Source organism: Lampris incognitus, chromosome 14 (genome assembly GCF_029633865.1).
Source record: "Lampris incognitus isolate fLamInc1 chromosome 14, fLamInc1.hap2, whole genome shotgun sequence".
Classification (NCBI taxonomy): domain Eukaryota; kingdom Metazoa; phylum Chordata; class Actinopteri; order Lampriformes; family Lampridae; genus Lampris; species Lampris incognitus.
The window spans coordinates 37,699,837-37,720,045 of NC_079224.1; the positions used below are offsets into that span (position 1 = coordinate 37,699,837).

The window sequence follows — 20,209 nt, forward strand, 5'->3', positions numbered from 1 at the left end:
GAGAGGGATGAGGGTAGTGCAGCGAAAAGGTGTTGGGAGCAGTGGAAAGATGGGAGCAGTGGAAACAGCCAGAGAAAGAGACCGGGGATGGATGGAGGCAAAAAAGGAGAAATTGACTGGGTGTAAGAGACACAGTAGGAGGGGGGGAAAGGGAAGATAGGGGGAGAAGGGGATCATGGACAGATTGGTGAGGAGGTTGAGATAAAAAAAAATGGAGGCTACCCTCATCCCTCTTTCTCTATTTCTCGCTGTGATGAGAGAGAAGATCTATATCCTCCTCTGTCCAAGGTCATGGTCGTTACATGGGAGCAGAGCAATCTCAGACACACACACACACACACACACACACACACACGCACACCACACAGTAGCCAATAGGCACACACAGACTTACACAGTGAGATATGGCTCTGCCGATAACTACAACTATTATGGATTAAAGCAATTAAACTAGAAAAGACCTTTGACCCACCATAATACCATACTCGGGATTTTGTGTGAATTGTAACGTGTGTGTGTCTTTGTGCATGCAAATGTGCACATGTATGTCTATGCGTGCAAGCTTGTGTGCGTGTGTGTGCGCGTGTGATTGCATATGCGTGTGTGTAAGTCAAGAGCGTGTTATACATGTGCTTGCCTCTGCACTAACTGCTCGCCCTCGTGCTAACCTTTCAGAAGCAAAACAGCGTTTTTTCCCCAATATCCTGAGGCCAACCCAGTGAGAAGCCTGGAGTGTGGCTCCAAGACCAATTATAGATTATGGGCAGCCTTGGGGGCATACCGCTCATGAGAGCATGAGGAATTTTGAGTATTCTCGGTTCTTCTTCGCCATCTTTGTCTCCACCATCGTCCATTCACCGCTCAGCCGAGGTACTGCCGCGTGCAGGAGGCGACGGTACAGCGCACCCCCATGTTTTCATAGAGACGACACTCGTCTATCAACAGCTATCACTTATTCTAACTGCACGATGAATGTACTGAAACAGAGCACGGGGTTCCCTCTTAGGACACTGGGACCGAAGTGTTTAAGGGGGGGGGGGGGGGTCCTGTAATCTGCTTCTTCCACTGAGGATGGAAGCAGGGGTGGAGGGATGGAGGAAAGGTGACAGAGACTGAACGACGGAGGGGAAAACCTGTAACCTGCTTTTTATAAGATGGGCGAATTCAAGGAAAACAGTAGAAAAGGTCCAAAAATACTGGGGCGAAACCCCCCCCCCAAAACCAAACTGAGAGAGAAGACCTGCGACCATCTCTGGCGTGGGATGGGAGGACTGAGAGCGGGGAAGGGAAAATGGTGGGGAAAGACACAAGTGAAGACAAAAATAAAAACACAAAATAAAACCGAGGGAAGACCTGTGTGCATGCATCCACCCTGCTGTTACATCAGTAGTATGCCCTCGGGCTCTGACAGAGGGTGGTTAGGGCTCCCTCTACCTGGCACAACGCTATACTCTCTCTCTCTCTCTCTCTCTCCTCTCTCTCTCTCTCTCTCTCTCTCTCTCTCTCTCTCTCTCTCTCTCTCTCTCTCTCTCTCTCTCTCTCTCTCTCTCTCTCTCTCCTCTCTCTCTCTCTCTCTCTCTCTCCTGAAAACAAGGCGATATTCCCCATGACCATAGCGTCCAGCTGGGATACTGGCGCCGGTTTTCCAGTTTAGCAGGAATTTCAACGGATTCGATCCGTCCACGTCTCGCCCGGGCAGGTGATCCCACTCACATTCAGTGGGGATCAATGGCTCCGGCGTGGAGGCGAGTTGGCTGACAGGTAAACAGCATTTTCTCTGCATACTACCAATTTTCCCCAAAAAGCCCTGTGGTCTTACTGAAGCAAAAGGAAAAAGAAAGAAAAAGAAAAAAAGAAAAAGAAAAAAGCCATAACTAGACAGTCTCCCTCGGCACATAAGACTGGGTAGAAGGATTATTCTTGCATTAGGCAACATGTCTAGCGTTTTATATGCGAATGGAGAATAAACACGCAAAGCACACTCACACACACGCTTGCACACCTCGACACAAACACAAACACACACACCTAGAGAGAGAGAGAGAGAGAGAGAGAGAGAGAGAGAGAGAGAGAGAGAGAGAGAGAGAGAGAGAGAGAGAGAGAGAGAGGCAGGCAGAACAGTTAATGGGCTGAGCGGGGCGTCACAGTATGAAAACTGGCAGAGAGAGAGAGGCCGTAAGGCTGCAACAAAGCAGAGGATACTGTGGCTCCGAGAAAAAAAAAAGACTTAATTGGATTATCGTCCCCTGCGGAACACATGTGTTTATACAGGCACACACGCGTTCACTCACTCACACACACACACACACACACACACACACACACACACACACACACACAAACACAATGTGGAGCATTGCTCGTGGACTTGCCAATTTGGCCAATAGCCTGAAAAAGCAGGATACGGTCATGACTGGAGGACGGAGGGACACAAGGCTTGGGTCAAACGCGCACGGGCGCGCGCGGGCGCGCAGGCACACAAACACGCGTACGAATCTCAGTCGCAGACGCAGAGATAGATAGAGAGGGAGGGAGGGAGGGAGGGAGAGAGCGCTAGAGAGAGAGAGATGCCCCGTGTACCTTCACCTAAATCAACAGGAGTTTCCTTGTCTTCTAGTTGGTTTTCATCATGCACGCTCATCTCGATGAATATTTTAACAGCGTGTTGTCTCTCTCTCCCTCAGATGCATTGCCCCCTGTTGTTAAAGCACTCCTCCTCCTCTCTTCTTTTCCCCCTTCCCCTGTCTGTTCCTTCTCCCCCGCCCCCCCCAAACCGACTCATCTTTCTGTATGAACTTCTCCCGGTTTGTGACGTGCATTAAGACACACAACCGCACCAAGTGAAACGTTGCCAGCTTGTCGCAAGACAACGCACATCCCGTCCACCCTCGTTAGTGGCCAGCCGCTGCGTGCGCGTCACGTCGGGTCACAGCGCAGAACCCCGGGTGTTGGTCCGTCGTGGCGGCGTTGCAGCGAATTCGTGCAGGGCCTGCTCTAGTGGGTGAGTGATGCGCGTGTGCGCGTACGTGCGAGTGGAGGGAGCACGAGAGGGACCACACACACACACATACACATACACGGGGCAACTTGTCTAGCGCTTATTTATGGGGATGGACGGCAACACAACGGGCTACGCAGGTCTCGGTGACACGGGGGGGGGGGGGGGGGGGTCCGCGCACGCTTGAGGCCCACCAGAACGACACAAACCACAATACGACAACCAGGTGGGAGCCGTGGTCCACCCTCAGCCCCGGCTTCTGACAGCCGGGCAGCCAAACCAACGCCGCCGCGAGTTCAAAACCGGGTCAAACGAGAGCTGATGCGTCAGGGAGCGCGCAGGCCACCACACGCTCCCACAGGGCGACAAGGTCTTCCCGTCCAAATACGCAAAAGATGACTCAAAGTCCAGGCCTACTCCCCCCCCCCTCTCTAACATTTATTGCATTGTTCATATTTCTTTTTTTCTTCCCCCATTTACATCAACCCCCCCCCCCACAATCAACCGCCAGCTTCCCATGTTTCTTCCCTGGCCAGCCGAGTCGAGGCAGTCCGGAGCAGTTAATAAGTAAATGCATCGGTCTAATTTCTGCCAAGCGTCGATGTTAATACAATAAGTGAGAGAGGGCTCAGCAGCGGCGTGTGACAAATCTGCTCTTCATTTGCAAGACTGAGGCAATACAGCCTACAGGAGGAGGAGGGAGGAAAAAAAGAAGAGGAGAACATCCATCAGTGGGGTGTAATGGAGATCTCCGAAGGAAACACTGATTGCGACTGAGTAGCCAATTAGGGCTTCTGTGGCAAAGAAAAAAGAAAATGGCAAGGAACTCCTTTGGGGTGAGAAATGTGCGCTTTTGGATCTTATGCAACATATGGCTGCCCAGTCACTCAAGAGACGAACCCACAACTCCGTCAACGTGCAGCATGGCGGGGTTCGCCCCCCCCCCCGCGTGTGTGTGTATGTGCGTCTATATGTGACATACAAATTTAATGTCAATGTGCTCGGAGAAGAAGAAAAAGAGAAAACGTGACGAGCAGCTTCCCCCCGGCTCTCTCCCCGTTTGCGCTCCCTCTTCATGCATCATTCATGTCGGCCGAGCACTTTACAGGAGGGGGTACGAGCCGCTCCGCAACATCCACGCCGAGTGGAAGCGGGGGCTTCCCACCACCTTATACCACGCACCACAAGTAGAGCCCCCCCCCCCTCCCAAGCCCCCAAGCCGAGAAACCCCTCCGACACTCACCTTCATTCTCCGGGTAATTCCGTAAGGCTTCGCTCGGTGCAAACGCGTGAAAAAGAGGAAGGGAAGACAGGAAAAGGGAGTGATAAATCCAATGGACGAGTGGTGGTGCCATTTTCAGGCTGCGCAGCGCGCTCGCTGCATCCCTGTTTCGGTGTGGAGTTGATGAGCGAGACCCCGCGATTGAGAGGAGAGAGAGAGAGCGAGAGTGAGAAAGAGAGAGAGACAGAGAGAGAGAGAGAGAGAGCGACAGCAGAGAGGAGAACAGTAGGAGGAGACGGTGGGAAGGAGGGTCCAGCCAACTCCTGTCAATCAACCAACCTGGCTCCGGGTGGTAGGCCTATATGGAGGTCTCTAGGGAGGGGGGGGCGCAAAAAGAGTCCTCACACGAGCCGATACGAACGCTGTTGGGTTTTCCAGCCTCCAGGGAGCGCAGCGTTTTGACAGCACGGCGGACCTAACGGGGGGGGGGGGGAGGGACCACGAGGATGCGCTTTGAGCCCCAGCTCCAGTCTCCTTCTCCAACCCCCGTTTAACCCCGTGTTGACGCAATTCCAACCGGGAGTTTAAAGGCTCCAGCCTCACCCCCAGTCAAGGCTGCACGAGCCTTTCGAGCGCGACAGCAAAGTTTATAATTAGTCACCCGGGCCGGATGTGCACACATCAAGCTCCGTGACCGACGGAAGGGGGTAATAATCCCAGCAGGGTGCGTCTTTAAGAGCAGAGACAACCACCTCACCACTGACTTACATCTGGCAAGACGGAGCCGGGACAGACTGGTTTGCACCCCCCCCCCCCCCATAAACAATGTCCATCGGACCTTTCTCTTTTCTGGTAAGCAGTAAGTCAGCCTGCACTCCGTTAGAGGCCCGTTCAGTCTCGCCTTTGTCCGTCTGCGTGTTTGTTGAGCCCGGCCAGGGCACGTAGAAGGTCCCTCACAAGGTCTCCTCCACCCATCGCACACCGAAATCCAAATCAAACGCACACGTGGGGGGTTAGTCAGTCCGTGCACGCGCAGCCCTCCGCAGTGTAAGCCATCTTATTCGTTGCCGAGTTGTGATGTGTTGTGTGTGTTGTGATGTGTTGTGTGTGTGTGTGAGTGAATCTGACTTTTGGCTCGTCTGTCTTTAAACATTAATAAGTAATGTGTGCAACCTGAAATGTGCGAGAAGAGGGCGAGAACGCACAAGGTCAACCTCCCCGCTGCTGCTGACAGGAGAACTGCATCCCAGCAGAGGACGCCTTTTACCGGGGTACCGTTTCTTCCTCCGACGCCCTCTTAAAGGAGTGTGCATAATGGTGTGAGAGACCCTCCATCTGCCGAAGGGGATGTGGGCTAGACACCTGCAGGTGGGTGTCAAGTGCACAGGAAAAAATATATATATCACTTTTCTTGTTACAAACACAATCATCTATGACGACATAATCATCCACCCAGCCATTATCCGAGCCGCTTATCCTGCTCAGGGGCGCGGGGATGCTGGAGCCTATCCCAGCAGTCATTGCCGGCCAGTCCATCACGCACACACACACACACACGTAGCGACAATTTATTACGCCCGATTCACCTGACCTATATTGTGTAGCGAAATCAGGGGGCAGCCTGATTTCCGAAAGCCGGGCTCGCGTCCTGGCTTTCGCGTCCCGACGTGTCTTTGGACTATGGGAGGAAACCGGAGCACCCCGGAGGAAACTCACGCAGACACGGGGAGAACATGCAAACGCCACGCAGAGGACGACCCGGGACGACCCCCGAGGTGGGACCACCCCCGGGGCTCGAACCCTGGACCTCCTTGCTGTGAGGCGACCCCGGTTAACCACCGCGATAACCGCCGCCGCGATAACGAGTCGTCCTGAAACTGCTGCGCTGGTTTCAGGTTTTCCGAGGGATTTGTTTGGACAGATCTCCGCTCGCGCCGGGGCAGGGTCTGAAGCGCCATCACGCACCGTGGGTCAGCTGACGCTCTGGGAACTCCCCTTCCAGGAAAAAGGGGCAAACGTGGTCTCGCTACGTGTCATGAATTATGAAAGGACCGTGACCACAATTATATTTACCACAGCTTACACACCTCCATCACACTTACCTCTCACACCAGACCCCTGGCACACTCATGAAGCTGTCACACACATGCTGATGTATGCCCCCCCGCCCCTCGCGCGCAAGTGCGCGTGTGCATGTGCTGGCAAAGGTCTGCATGAGAGTGTGTGCGTGCGCCTGTCAGCGTGCATGACTCCGGAGCAGCCTCGAAAGCTTTGCTAAGGGTCCAATTATGATGACGATTTGTTCCGTGCACCGGCTTTACTAGGATGACCTAATTTCCTCAATGAGTGTGGGGGAGGGATAAGAGAAAGGAGAGGGGAAAAAAAAGACCAGCAGTGTTTTTTTTATTATTATTTTTCTCCTTTAACTCTCCGTCTCCTCCTTTTCTCCCCTTTCTGTCTTCTCCTTCTTCTGGCATGAACAAAACAGCGCCCTGTCATGCATTCCAACAGTGACAGCGTGACACGGCCCCTTAAACCCTTGTCCCTCCCTTCACCACACACACACACACACACGCGCACGCACGCACACACACACACACGCACACACACACACGCCCTGCATGTCATATGGAAGAGTAATCTCGTTAGACTTGTGTAAAGTGCTGCCTTTGCATACTGACATTTGAAGGCTATTGAAGGCGTCACACATGTATACACTGCGCCCCACAGCCACACACACACACACACACACACACACACACACACACACACATACACTGTGCCCACAGCCACACACACACACACACACACACACACACACATACAATGTGCCCACAGCCACACACACACACACACACACACACATACAATGTGCCCACAGCCACACACACACACACACACACACACACTGTGCCCACAGCCACACACACACACACACACACACACAGTACCCATAGCCAAACACACACACACACTGTGCCCACAGCCACACACACACACACATACAATGTGCCCACAGCCACACACACACACACACACACACACACACACACTGTGCCCACAGCCACACACACACACACACACACACACACACACACACACACACACACACACACACACACACACACACAGTACCCATAGCCAAACACACACACACACTGTGCCCACAGCCACACACACACACACACAGTACCCACAGCCAAACACACACACTGTGCCCACAGCCATACAGCCACACACACACACACACACACACACACACACACACACACACACACACACACACACACACACTGTGCCCACAGTCACAGCGCCCCCCCCACACACACACTGTGCCCACAGCCACACACACACACTGTGCCCACAGCCATACAGCCACACACACACACACACACACTGTGCCCAGTCACAGCGCCCCCCCACACACACACAGTGCCCACAGCCAAACACGCACACGCGCGCACACACTGTGCCAAATCCATTGACAGAGTTGAGCTGCTTTTAATATTTGTCAACTTTCCTCACGCCCATCTGTCTGTCCTCTTCCCCATCTTTCTCCGTCTTTCAAAGCGTCCCCTCCCCCACTCTTTCTCCCCCACTCTTTCTCTGCTCTTAATCTTACAGCGCCTACTTCCAGAAGGAAGTGCTGATCCCTCTCAAGTCTGACATTCCTTAATGAAGGGATTTGATTTTTTTTTGTTCTTTTTCTATTGGTCGCCCCCCCGCCCCCCCCTTTTAGACCTCAGACTCTAACCCCTAACCCGGCGTGGCCTGGTGGGGTCAGCTATTCTCTGTCTCAGTCAACTGGCCGGTCCCTGCACTACCACTCCCGTTTTCCCTCCCTCTCGCTCTGTCTCGCTCTGTCTTGCTCTCTCTCCCTCTCTCCCCCTCTCTCCCTCTCTCTCCCCCTCTCTCTCTCTCTCCCTCCCTCTCTCTCCCTCTCTCTCAACTGCTGTTTCTCCTCTTTCTCTGTCAGTAAGCCACCCTCTGTTATTCCCTTTCTTACTTTCAATGTATTTCTCTGTTGTTCCCCTTCTTTCTCTGCCTGTTTCGCTCTCGCTCTCTCTGTCTGTCTCTCTTACACACACACACACAAAATTGCAAATACTGTCGAAGAGATCCTGTCTCCGAAGATGAAGATGAAGATGACGAAAGACTTGGAACAAAGCAGACACGGGACTTGGGTAAGAACAAGCGGCAGAGGAGTAGGAGAGTGTGTGTTTCTGTCTGTGTGTGTGTGTGTGTTTCTGTGTGTGTGTGTTACACTGGCAATGATCAGTTGTTTGACGGGGGGGGGGGGCAAAGGTGATGACAGAGTCGTCTGCCTTACCGGGAAACCCCCCCACCCCCCACCACCAGCACACACACTGTGCACACACACCCTCGGCACCATTGAAACCCACTCACTCATGTGGTAATGTCTCTATTGTACCGGGCCCAGCTCTTTATGGGTAACAGCTTGGTGCTGGCATTTAAGTGCGTGCCTGGGAACGCGCGTGTGTGTGTGTGTGTGTCCGTGCATGTATTTTTGTGCGTGTGTGTGCCTTCCATCCTCACATCAAGGGGGTTGCCTGCATGGGGTATTGAGACCTTGCCTCCTCAGCGCCAGGCTCCTGACAGACAGGCAGGACATAAGAGAAGTAGTAGTTCCAGTCCAAAGTAAATTAAGTAAAGGAACACACACACAAACACACACACACACACAAACACACACACACAGAATCATACACACACCCCAGTCCAGTCCACTCTCACTTTCCAGCCGACACAGTCTCAGTCAGTCAGACAGGGCAATTCGTCATGTCGGAGAGCTCTGGTGCTGCCATACAACAAAAGGTGAAAGGGAGTGTGGGAAAGGGCGACCACACAAAGCCCTCCCTGCCCCCGTCTGTCTCCTCGCCTCAGTCACATATGCAGGCCCGGAGCTCATTAAGCACCCCCCCCCCCAACCTGTAGTTTTATAGGACCCCATCTGCACATACCCCATTCATAACCTCGGACCTAGCTAGACCTGCGGTACAGTATGGTTATACGCCCCCCCGCCCCCCCGCCATCCCCCGGGCAGACATCTGCATCTCCGAGGCATGATCGGGGAACGGCAGCCAGGATTAGGGGTTTCATTTTCTACTGCGTAGCACACACACACACAAAAACCATGTGTGCCCTCCGAGATGGATAAAACCGTCCACCTTGTAGACGATGATGAAAAACAGACTTATCTTACGCCCTGAAATCGCCGGTGTCTTTCACTTGGCTTCCCCTCCCACCTCCTCAAGGCCTCCGACAATCCAGACTCACACGCCTGACTCGCCCTTTCAAGCGCAACCCTCTTCGTATCCCCAAGACTCCCCCCCCCAGCCCCCGAACCCCCACTTCAAAAAAAAATCGCTACTCAAGTCTTGGCAACGGTTTAGCTGGGGAGATAAAAAGAGGGGGAGACAGATAGCGAGAGACATAGTCTGCCATTGAAAGAGGAGATTCTGCCAAGCGTTGCCAGCTTCACCCACAAAAGACGAGGTGGAGAGAAAAGGAAGATCCTCTTGAGCCTGACGCCAGCTACACAGTCAAAGACGTATAGCGGCAGGCAGATGGAGAGAGGGGCCGACAGGGACACAGTGGGAACGGAGCGTTTAGGGCCCTCCACGTTCAATGTCTCTCCCCGTCTGGGCTTTATGCACGCACCTGCTTCTCTCTGGCTGCCAGAGCACAAAAACAGGCAGTATAGTAATACACAAATGATAAGAAACACCAAACACCCATACATGTGTGCTCACACGTGCACACGCACCCACACGCGTGCACGCACACACACACTGCTGGCTCCGTAAGTGAAGTGCGGTCTTGGCATACAGCTGAGTCCAGGGGAAGAATACTTACTGTAAGCCTGCCGGGGAAGAGCAGTGTCTTACCGTCTGAATCCCGTCCTTCTCAAAGAGAGGAATTAACAATCAATGAAAACTGACCTTGCCTTCCTGTATCACGTTCCCCCAGGAACCGACCTGGGGAACGGCTAAGCGATGAGGGAAACACGCCGAAATGCATGGCAGAGTATGGCGAGCCACCGCTAGAGGAACATCTGAGAGCATGACAAGGTGATCAGTGGAAGGATTTTATTTAAATACGATTACAGCATATATGCACCTCTCTCTCTCTCTCTCTCTCTCTCTCTCTCTCTCTCTCTCTCTCTCTCTCTCTCCCTCTCTCTCACACCACATTCTGTCTCTGATCATGGATCTAACCAAAACAGACAATTACCAGTTGGTACATTTGCATATTTGCCGTTGTTATATCATATCAACACAAACGGAAAGAAGGAGAGGACGGATGCAGGAGTGGAAGGAAGGAGCCATCATGACGAATTGGAGCGAGCTCAGACAGTGACAGTCATTTGGCAGAGGAGTTGGAGTGATGCCCAGCTGAGGACTCAATCATTTCCTGCTTGCTCAGAGCCCTCTGTCGATAAGCCGGCTAAGATCAGAGATGAAATGAATTGGGTTTTATGCCCTACAGTCATACATACATATGAATCAGACAGAAATACTGTCATCGGGTCTCTGTCCTCATAAGGATCTACGTTCTTTCACGCCAGCTCATCCCTCGCTCACGTGCTCTCACAACTACTGGCACCACAGTGGGCAGAAGTGTGTGACAGCTCTGAAGTGGAAGTGAGAAAAGAGTTCGATACACCAGCCCTTCAAATTTGAATAGGTCACGCGTCCGGGTGGTGTGGCGGTCTATTCCGTTGCCTACCAACATGGGGATCACCGGTTCGAATCCCTGTGTTACCTCTGGCTTGGTCAGGCGTCCCTTCAGACACAATTGGCCGTGTCTGTGGGTGGGAAGCCGGATGTGGGCATGTGTCCTGGTCGCTGCACTAGCACCTCCTCTGGTCGGTTGAGGCGCCTGTTCGGGGGGGGGGGGGGACTGTGGGGAATAGCATGATCCTCTCACGTGTACGACTCCCGGGCAAAACTCCTCCCTGTCAGGTGAAAAGAAGCGGCTAGTGACTCCACGTGTATCGGAGGAGGCCTGTGGTAGTCTGCAGCCCTCCCTGGATCGGCGGAGGGGGTGGAGCAGCGACCGGGATGGCTCGGAAGAGTCGGGTAATTGGCCAAGTACAACTGGGGAGAAAAGGGGAGGGGGATCCCCAATAAATAAATAAATAAATAATTGGACAGCTCAGTTTTAATCTTTGAACCGCACTTCGTCAAAAACTAAACAAGAGTCTACAGTGCATGGTTTACCATAGGGGAGAGGTTTTATAATGTCTGCCTGTTGTCATCAAGTGTGAAAATCATCGGTGGTCACTTGGAGTCAAGAATGAATGTCCTCCTTCTGGGTTCCTCTGGGTCCTCAGGTGGGCGTAGAGGCTGATCCTGGAGCCGCATAATGGGAGGATGCCTGCGCGTGACAGCGTTTTACATGGAGTGGCTGATGCGCCTGCAGCCACCACATGGTCCTTGGCAGGGGGTGGCCAGAGTCCAATGGCATGGAGAACCAAGACGATTGGGGACCACCCTCTGTTGCAGCCTTCATCCACCTTCACTGCCGTTGTGACCTGGTGACATCTTCCGCCAGTTCCCCCGTTGAGGTCTTTATTGGATCGCGCTTCATCTGGAACCTCTGCCTTGACCTGTCCACCTTGGGTGATCCTACCAGGAGCCAAGCTCCAGACGGCACAGCTCTTGGGATCGTTAGTACACGGAAGCTTCTCCAGCACGGCAAGGTGGCGATCCAGGAGAAGTGTGAAACAAGAAGTGTGAAAATAACTGCATCATCGTCAGCGAGTGGTCAGGACATCTTTTTTTTTATCATCCTTACAGTAAATATCTGAGAGTACTATTATTACTCAACTGCTCGAGTCCCCCGTACACACTAAACACTCAGCCCTCATCACTCCCATCCTTTCTTCTTTCTAGCAAGTTTCACCCTGTATTCATTACAAAAGTCTTCTCCTGACCTACAAAGCTGTAAAATGGCCGTGCCCCACAATGTATTTGTCTGAACTTCTCCACCCAAACACTCCTCCCACTTCACTGAGATCCTCCAGTATTGGTTTACTCTCCATCCCCAGTTTCAGACTGTCTTCCATGGCTGGCAGGTCATTCAGTGCCATGGCACCGAAATTTTCAAATTCACTCCCCCCCCAGAGCATCTGTGAGATTTCCTCCATTACATCCTTCAAATATAATTTAAAGGCTCATTTATTCTTACAGCATTACCCCCCTCGCTCTCTATCTCACCTTCTTCTGATTGACTTTTGTCTTGTTGTCTTTTTTATGGCATGTTTGATTGTTGCTGCATATCATTTAATGTTCATACTCTTGTAAAGCAACCTTCCGTATGCAGAAGAGCATCTCTGAACGCACAACACGTCGAACCTTGAGGCAGATGGGCTACAGCAGCAGAAGACCACACCGGGTGCCACTCCTGTCAGCTAAGAACAGGAAACTGAGGCTACAATTCGCACAGGCTCACCAAAATTGGACAATAGAAGATTGGAAAAACGTTGCCTGGTCTGATGAGTCTCGATTTCTGCTGCGACATTCGGATGGTAGGGTCAGAATTTGGCGTCAACAACATGAAAGCATGGATCCATCCTGCCTTGTATCAACGGTTCAGGCTGGTGGTGGAGGTGTAATGGTGTGGGGGATATTTTCTTGGCACACTTTGGGCCCCTTAGTACCAATTGAGCATCGTGTCAACGCCACAGCCTACCTGAGTATTGTTGCTGACCATGTCCATCCCTTTATGACCACAGTGTTCCCATCTTCTGATGGCTACTTCCAGCAGGATAACGCGCCATGTCATAAAGCTCGAATCATCACAGACTGGTTTCTTGAACATGACAATGAGTTCACTGTACTCAAATGGCCTCCACAGTCACCAGATCTCAATCCAGTAGAGGACCTTTGGGATGTGGTGGACCGGGAGATTCGCATCATGGATGTGCAGCCGACAAATCTGCAGCAACTGCGTGATGCCATCATGTCAATATGGACCAAACTCTCTGAGGAATGTTTCCAGTACCTTGTTGAATCTATGCCACGAAGGATTAAGGCAGTTCTGAAGGCAAAAGGGGGTCCAACCCGGTACTAGCAAGGTGTACCTAATAAAGTGGCCAGTGAGTGTATATGTGTGTGTGTGTGTATATACTATATCAAATGTATATGTATTAAAATCTTTTTTCCTGTATCCGTGTTGATCTATATATATATATATATATATATATATATATATATACACACATACACATGTGTCCTGCAAACTGAGTCAGACAGCAAATGCGTGAGCTACATGAGAACAGAGATATCGTCCTATCGACAACATCCCAGCAACACAGCAACTCACACGCGCACACAACGCAAACAAACACACGTGCATGTACGCGCGCTTTGTCGCCGTCTCTCTCGGCACAGACAGGCAAGCGCTAATGGACAGACACTCTGTGCGCTAAACAAATTAGCCCCATTACAGAAAGACACGGCGGGGGGGGGGGGGGGGAGAACACGGGCTGCAGGATAAGAGATGCTGAAGGAGATAAATGGAGAGCAGCGAAAGGTAAACAGAAAAGGAGAGGAGGAACGAGGAAAGATTTATGAACAGTAACGCGCTGAGAAAGGGAAAGGCGCACCTGTATAGCACAGCCAGTGGTGTGTGTGTCTGTGTGTGTGTCTGTGTGTGTGTCTGTGTGAGGGAGAGGTATCACACGGGCCAGACAACTCAACAGTCAAGCTCTCATGAGAGGGTAAATGTGCATTATCATCCATCCATCACTCACTCACTCACTTACTTACACTCTCACACCCACACACACGCACACACGTGCGCACACTCAATCACGTAAACACACACACACATACGCACAAACTCAGAGCACGCTTGACTGATGACACACCCTAATATGTTCACTTAACACTCAACTGGAGGCAAGCTAGACACATTTATCTCCATGCAGCAATGAGTGCATTTAAAATGTGTGCGAGTGTGTGCGTGTGAATATGATCTGCCAGGTTGTGGGTCAAAGAAACTCTCTCTCATGTGGTAGGTTCATAATCTGATTGACAAGCCAGACACTCGCCCCTCCCTCTTCGCCCAGCTGCCCTCTCTTCTTCTTCTTCATCGTTTGTTACCCGGCCCTCTCTCATTACCTCCGGGCTCTGCTGCCTTGCACACATTCATCCATTACTTCTTCACACTCCCCCCATCCACCCGGTCTCCTCCATTCATCCATTACTTCTTCACGCTCCCCCGTCCACCCGGTCTCTCCTCTCCTCCATCAGCTCGCTTTACTACTTGTATCAATTCTGCCACCTCCTCTTAACCCAGCATTTGTTGGGGGGGGGGGGGGGCGCCCCTGTGGCTCACCTGCTAGAGTGCATAGCACATATCAAGGCTGAGTCCTTCCCTCAGCGGCCTGGGTTCGAACCCAGCCCGGGCCCTTTGCTGCATGTCGTCCCCTCTCTCTCTACTGTCACTGTCAAAGAAAGGCGGAAATGCCAAAAAAACAAAAAAAAAAAAAAAAAAAAAAAACAAACTAGCATTTGCTCTCCTCCACTCCCTCCTCCTCCCTCCATCCCTATTTCCCCCTTGATGATATAAACACATCATCCTGTCTGCGCCATGATCACGTTACCTGTGGTAACACTACTTATAACCACAGCACCTCCGCTCCGTCTGTGTGTGTGTGTAAGTTCCTCTGTATCAAAGTGTGTATAAAATTTTCCAGGAATGGTAAAACAAAGAATAAGCCTTTTACCTCTGCAATGATGCCACGGTTCTGGCGCTGATGGCCCTCCAGAAGCATTACTGTGGTCCTGTAATGGATGGAGAAAAGTTGATACTCAACACAGGCTTCATAATTTATCGATTCACAGATTTTCATCAGGACCCTTCTTTAAAATGCCGGTGAAAATGCAGCCTCAGAGACTCACAAAAACGCACAAATTCTTATGTGAAATCCTATCCAGTTATTACTGCGGCTCTGTCCTCGTCGGTAATGGCTCTTCAGACCCACGGAGGACCACGTCCTCCTGTCAATCTGAGGGAAAAGTTGTTTCATCTGAGTTATTATGTCTGTGGGATGATCAAGCCAACAGACCTAAATCTGAACTTGTCTTACACACCTTCAGTACTGCAGCCTCGAACCCCTACGCACAAGTTTATGAGCGTACAGAACCTGGGGACATGAGTCCAGCTTTCACCTAGTGGGGAAAAAACGGAAACACTTAACCGGATTCCCCTGACAATGACATTATTACAGGGATTTAATGATAAAGTAGGCCTCGTTTAAAGTCTTAGCATCTGCCACGGATCTATAGAGCTACACTGCTCCACGATCAATATCCCCCTCTCTCTCTCTCCCACACACACACACCCTGGGAGATTTCTCTTTTATAGGGAAACATCAGATCAAGCAGATACACAGATACACTTGAATGGCTATTGGGGCCAGATTGACTCGCTGTGGGGGGACTTTGAATCAATGTTTTGCTCGCAAGCATGACTCATCCTTGTATAATGTGTGTGACAGCCGGTTTTTGTGCGTGTACGTGTGTGTCCGCATCTGTATTCGGGTGTGCGTCCAGGGAGTCTTTAACTATCTCACCGGCTGTCTGTCGAGATCACAACATATTTATTTTAAGCCGCTCCCGTGAATCTCACAGATCCCCCGGTGCCAAAAGAAGCTGAGTCCTCCCGGGGACTCGCCTTGCTCAGAGGCCCCAGGCTGAGGTCCCCTGCTGGGCATGAGAGACAAAGACCGTGCCTGTGTTTCCAAACATGGGCCCCCTCTCACCACCCAGAGGTCAGCAACTTAGAATAATCTCGCTCAAACAGAGGGGGCCTCGGTTTTTACACGAGAACACACACACGCACACACACACGCACACACACACACACACACACACACACACACACACACACACACACACACAAACACACACACACACACGTTGAGGGATTAGGACTTTGATATGACCCTACTTAAACCAACTGAGGGAGAAACGGTGGAGGTGGAGGTGGTGGTGGTGGTTGGGGGCAGAGGGTGACGAGGGGCCGTATAGGACGGAATGGGGGTTGGGGGGGGGGCTAAGACACAGGGAAGAAGGTTTTGCAGAGGTAGGGTTGTGTGCGCACAAATACAAAAAATGTGACAGAGGTTGAGATATGTGTGTGTGTGTGCGTGTGTGTGTGAGACACTAAAAGAAAGCTTGCACATGTGACCAAGAAAAGAGGGGACGGCGCTTCAGAGTGGAGAAATAGAGGGCTGAGATACGGACTAAACAGATTACATCTGTGATCAAAGCAGACAAATAAAGAGGGGGAGATGAAGAGAGAGTGAGACGTCGCTGCCATGAATCATGAGCGAGCGTATTGGTCTGAGAGGGGACGCACTCTCTGTGATGTTATTCTAATAATGTTTCCCGAGCACGGCCTCATCTGAAATGCCACCACCAAAGGGAGACACATGACTGATGACCAGCCAACAAATCAATCGATGGCTCTTCCCTGGGCAGGCAGTGAAGAAGTACAACCCATAAACTTTTGACAGATGAAACACACCAAGGTAAGATCATCATTCACACAGGCTGTATAATAACCAACAGACACCAAGCTGTAGTGCTCTGGGAAGTCTAGATAGCGTAGAGACTAAAACTTAATTGTCAATGCCAGCTGCTGTTTCACATCTTTAGCCTCATCTGTATTTTCAGTGAGAAAAATGCATGATAACGCCACCCATGTGTGTAACACAAAAGTTGCATTTTTGTATTTATCCATTTGGTTTTTTTGGTCACATCAGACGAATTGACAATAAGAGACGATTCTCGGGGCCCACTTTTGTCTGCCTCTCCCCTTCACTCAATGTAGACAAAGACCGCCATCTAGTGGACCAAATTATACACTCGGAATGTGATAAAAGATAGGTGTGAATCTCTCGTTTGAAGCATAGCCCAAAGCTTTCAAGCTGGATAAAAGAAAGTCCAGCCCAAACCTGAAACTCGCTCGTCGTTCCTGCGAGGCTGGACAGTCAAGTCTCGTTTCATGGTAAGTGTGCCATTTGGAGTAATTCGTTCTGTTCTGATGGGGGGTTAAAGCACTTGAACTTGCTTACTTTTGACTTTATTAACATAACAGTCTTCACATTATATATACTCAGCTCTAACCAGCATTACGCGTGGCCTGTGTCACACTCTAATTGCTCCCCGGAACAACACAAACTAGGAGTTTCTTTTCTGGGAATGGAGAACCATCCTGGTATGCATTAATCACACTAGCAAAACTTCACAAAAGCTATTTGATTTGTCGATGACACCAGCAACACAAGGAGAGAGAGGGGGGGGGTGTCCAGCTATTGGTAAAAATGAACGTATTTTTGAAGGACAGACTGTTCTTACATGGGAAGGATCCAATGAGCTCTTATTCATTTATCCACAAAGCTACATCAGTTTTCGTTGAAAGTGGAAGCCTGTTCAAAGCCTCTAGAGTAGCCACAGGAGTACACATCCAGTCAACACACACACACACACACACACACACACACACACACACACACACACACACACACACACACACACACACACACACACACACACACACACTGTGCCCACAGCCACACACACACACATACACAAAGTACCCACCGCCTCCCCCACACGAATACAGCCCGCGTCAGCCGAACCCAGAGGGGGAGTACAGACAATTTGCTGACCACCGAGAGGCTTTCGCCGAAGACAGGCAGGTCACTGAGGCGGTAAAAACCCATTCTGTCTAAAATGATCGTTTCTGTATCAGCTGCGGCTTTATGCGCCTCTCAGCCGCGGAGAAGTGCGAGCCGGGCGCTGCTATAATTAAACCGCTTATTGATTTGACTCTAGCGGCCGCGTGCTGCGGTCTTTACTTCATTCCGTCTGATAGACATTCAAATTCGCCTTGGAGCAGTGACAACCCGCTATATGGTAATAATACCCCCCATACCGCCCGCTGGGGGTTTTCAGTCGATTATTGACGCCTCATAAACGGACGGTTGATCCACAATTGAGGTCTTGTGCGTTGGGGTCAATAGAAAGGAAATTGATACCGGGGCAGGAGGTCAGCGTCATTTCGGCCACGCTGGGTTTTCTGTATAAATCAATTGGAAAATGACGCGGGCAGGCGGAATATTAATTAGAAGGTGATTGTCGTTCCTCCAAGAGGTTTTTTTTTTTAATGTAATCCCTTGGTGTTGCCCAAATAGATTTGAGATCCATAAAGAGGGAGAGGGTCTGGGGGGGGGGGGTTCAACGACTGTTCAATGACTAACCGATTAGATTTATAGGCATTTCTATCATTCTTCTATGGACAAGTAGACCCGAGTGCCTACTTTACTGTGTGTGGGGGGGGGGGACATAAATATCGTCCGAATTGCTAGACCCTATATAAAACTACTCACATTCGAGCGGAAGTGGCCCTTCGTGAGAGGAAGTATGCTGCTTTCGCTTGTTCGCTTCGATTCATCTCTTGCTCTTTATTTCCGCTAAAACTTGTAGAGGATTTTTCTTCTTCTTTTTTTAAAAATTTGTAACCGCTTCCGCTCTCACTACTTCGCTGTCCGTCACGATAATGTGTCCCCTCGCCTTTGCCGTTTGTCGTTTAAAGGCGCGCAAAGAATTGTGGGATGAGTTTTGGTTGTTTGGCGACCGTAAACTTAAAATGTGTAGTCTACGTAGTATGGAGAGTTTACCCTATTAATAATCATTACAAATATTCTATTTGACGACAAGGTTGTAAAAATGTGTGTCACAGTCTGTTTTTCTTGTAATATTTGTTTTCATGTTTACCAGTATGATACTGTAACGTGCATGGATAAGAAGACACGCTGGCAGCTGGCTGACGGATCTGGCCCTTTAGTCGAGCGGTTAGCGATGTCTCCCGCGGTGCGGGCGATACGGGTTCGCTTCCCGGCCGCGGCAGTTCCTGTGGTTACGTTGTCCCCACGAATTCGCTTCAATACTTTATCTGGTATTTGTCTTCCTGGTGATTACAATGCTTAATGTCAACACACAGTAGGCCCTAGCCTACAAGGGCTGCTTAGCAAAAACGTAGAAAGTTTTGGAAAGATAAATAAATGCACTTTATGGGTACTCAGCAGAAAGCTGGATCGGTTCATCTGGACACAACGTTTATTGAGAGAAACGTTTCATCACTCATCCAAGTGACCTCTTCAGTCTCAACCGACTGCAGGTACCCCCACCCTTATAAACTTGGAAAAGTTTCTCTCAATAAACGCTGTGCCCAGATGAACTGATTCAACTTCCTGTGATTTCCTTACCTGGATTAGTGAGCATGCTTAAAGACACTTTATAGGTGCTGTAACTCTGCGCACACATCAGCAATATTGAATGTGCTTTTTAAATGCTAATAACCGACTCAAGCCTAGACAGCAAAATAACTGTATGCCACACGGGTTACATTTTGGTACCGCTCTACCTGGATGCCCATTTTGAATCGTAAAAATTAATTCCGTTCCACTCCAGCGTGTCCCCAACGTAACTGATAGGAACTTAAGTCTGAGTTTTCTCAAAAAGTCAACAAAGCCAAATCCCTATGATGCAGCTAGAATAATAGATGGCATTTGGAATTATCCAGCGTCGCTTTTAAAATCCCCTACATAATGGAAAACTGGTGGTTAACGCAGCCCCTGATAGTATGCATACACTTTCCCATACTAAATTTGCACAGGCAATTAATATCGGCCATATTAAAATTTGCATTCTACATTTTCATGTGGTGTGAACATTTCAGACACAGCTAGTGACTACAACAAGCCCTGAAACAAAATAAGAGATAACGACTACTAACTAACAAAGGATCCTACCTCCTCTTGCCTCTCGGACTGAAAATAAAAACATAGGAGGGGAGCACAACACCATGCGATCGGGCTGGCAAAAAGGTCAACATATTGATCAGTGTACATGGCTTCACTGTTACACATCAAAACACTGACACTC

The 20,209-nt window shown here is 50.3% G+C and overlaps 1 protein-coding gene across 1 annotated transcript in view; it reads right to left on the reverse strand.

Annotated features, from left to right (window-relative positions):
* Positions 1 to 4,353, reverse strand: part of epha4b (eph receptor A4b) — a 107,263-nt gene extending 102,910 nt beyond the window's left edge. Inside the window, exon 1 of the mRNA XM_056292979.1 lies at positions 4,242 to 4,353. Coding sequence (XP_056148954.1) covers positions 4,242 to 4,353 — 112 coding nt within the window. The remainder of the gene's footprint in view (positions 1 to 4,241) is intronic.
* Positions 4,354 to 20,209: the final 15,856 nt, after the last annotated feature.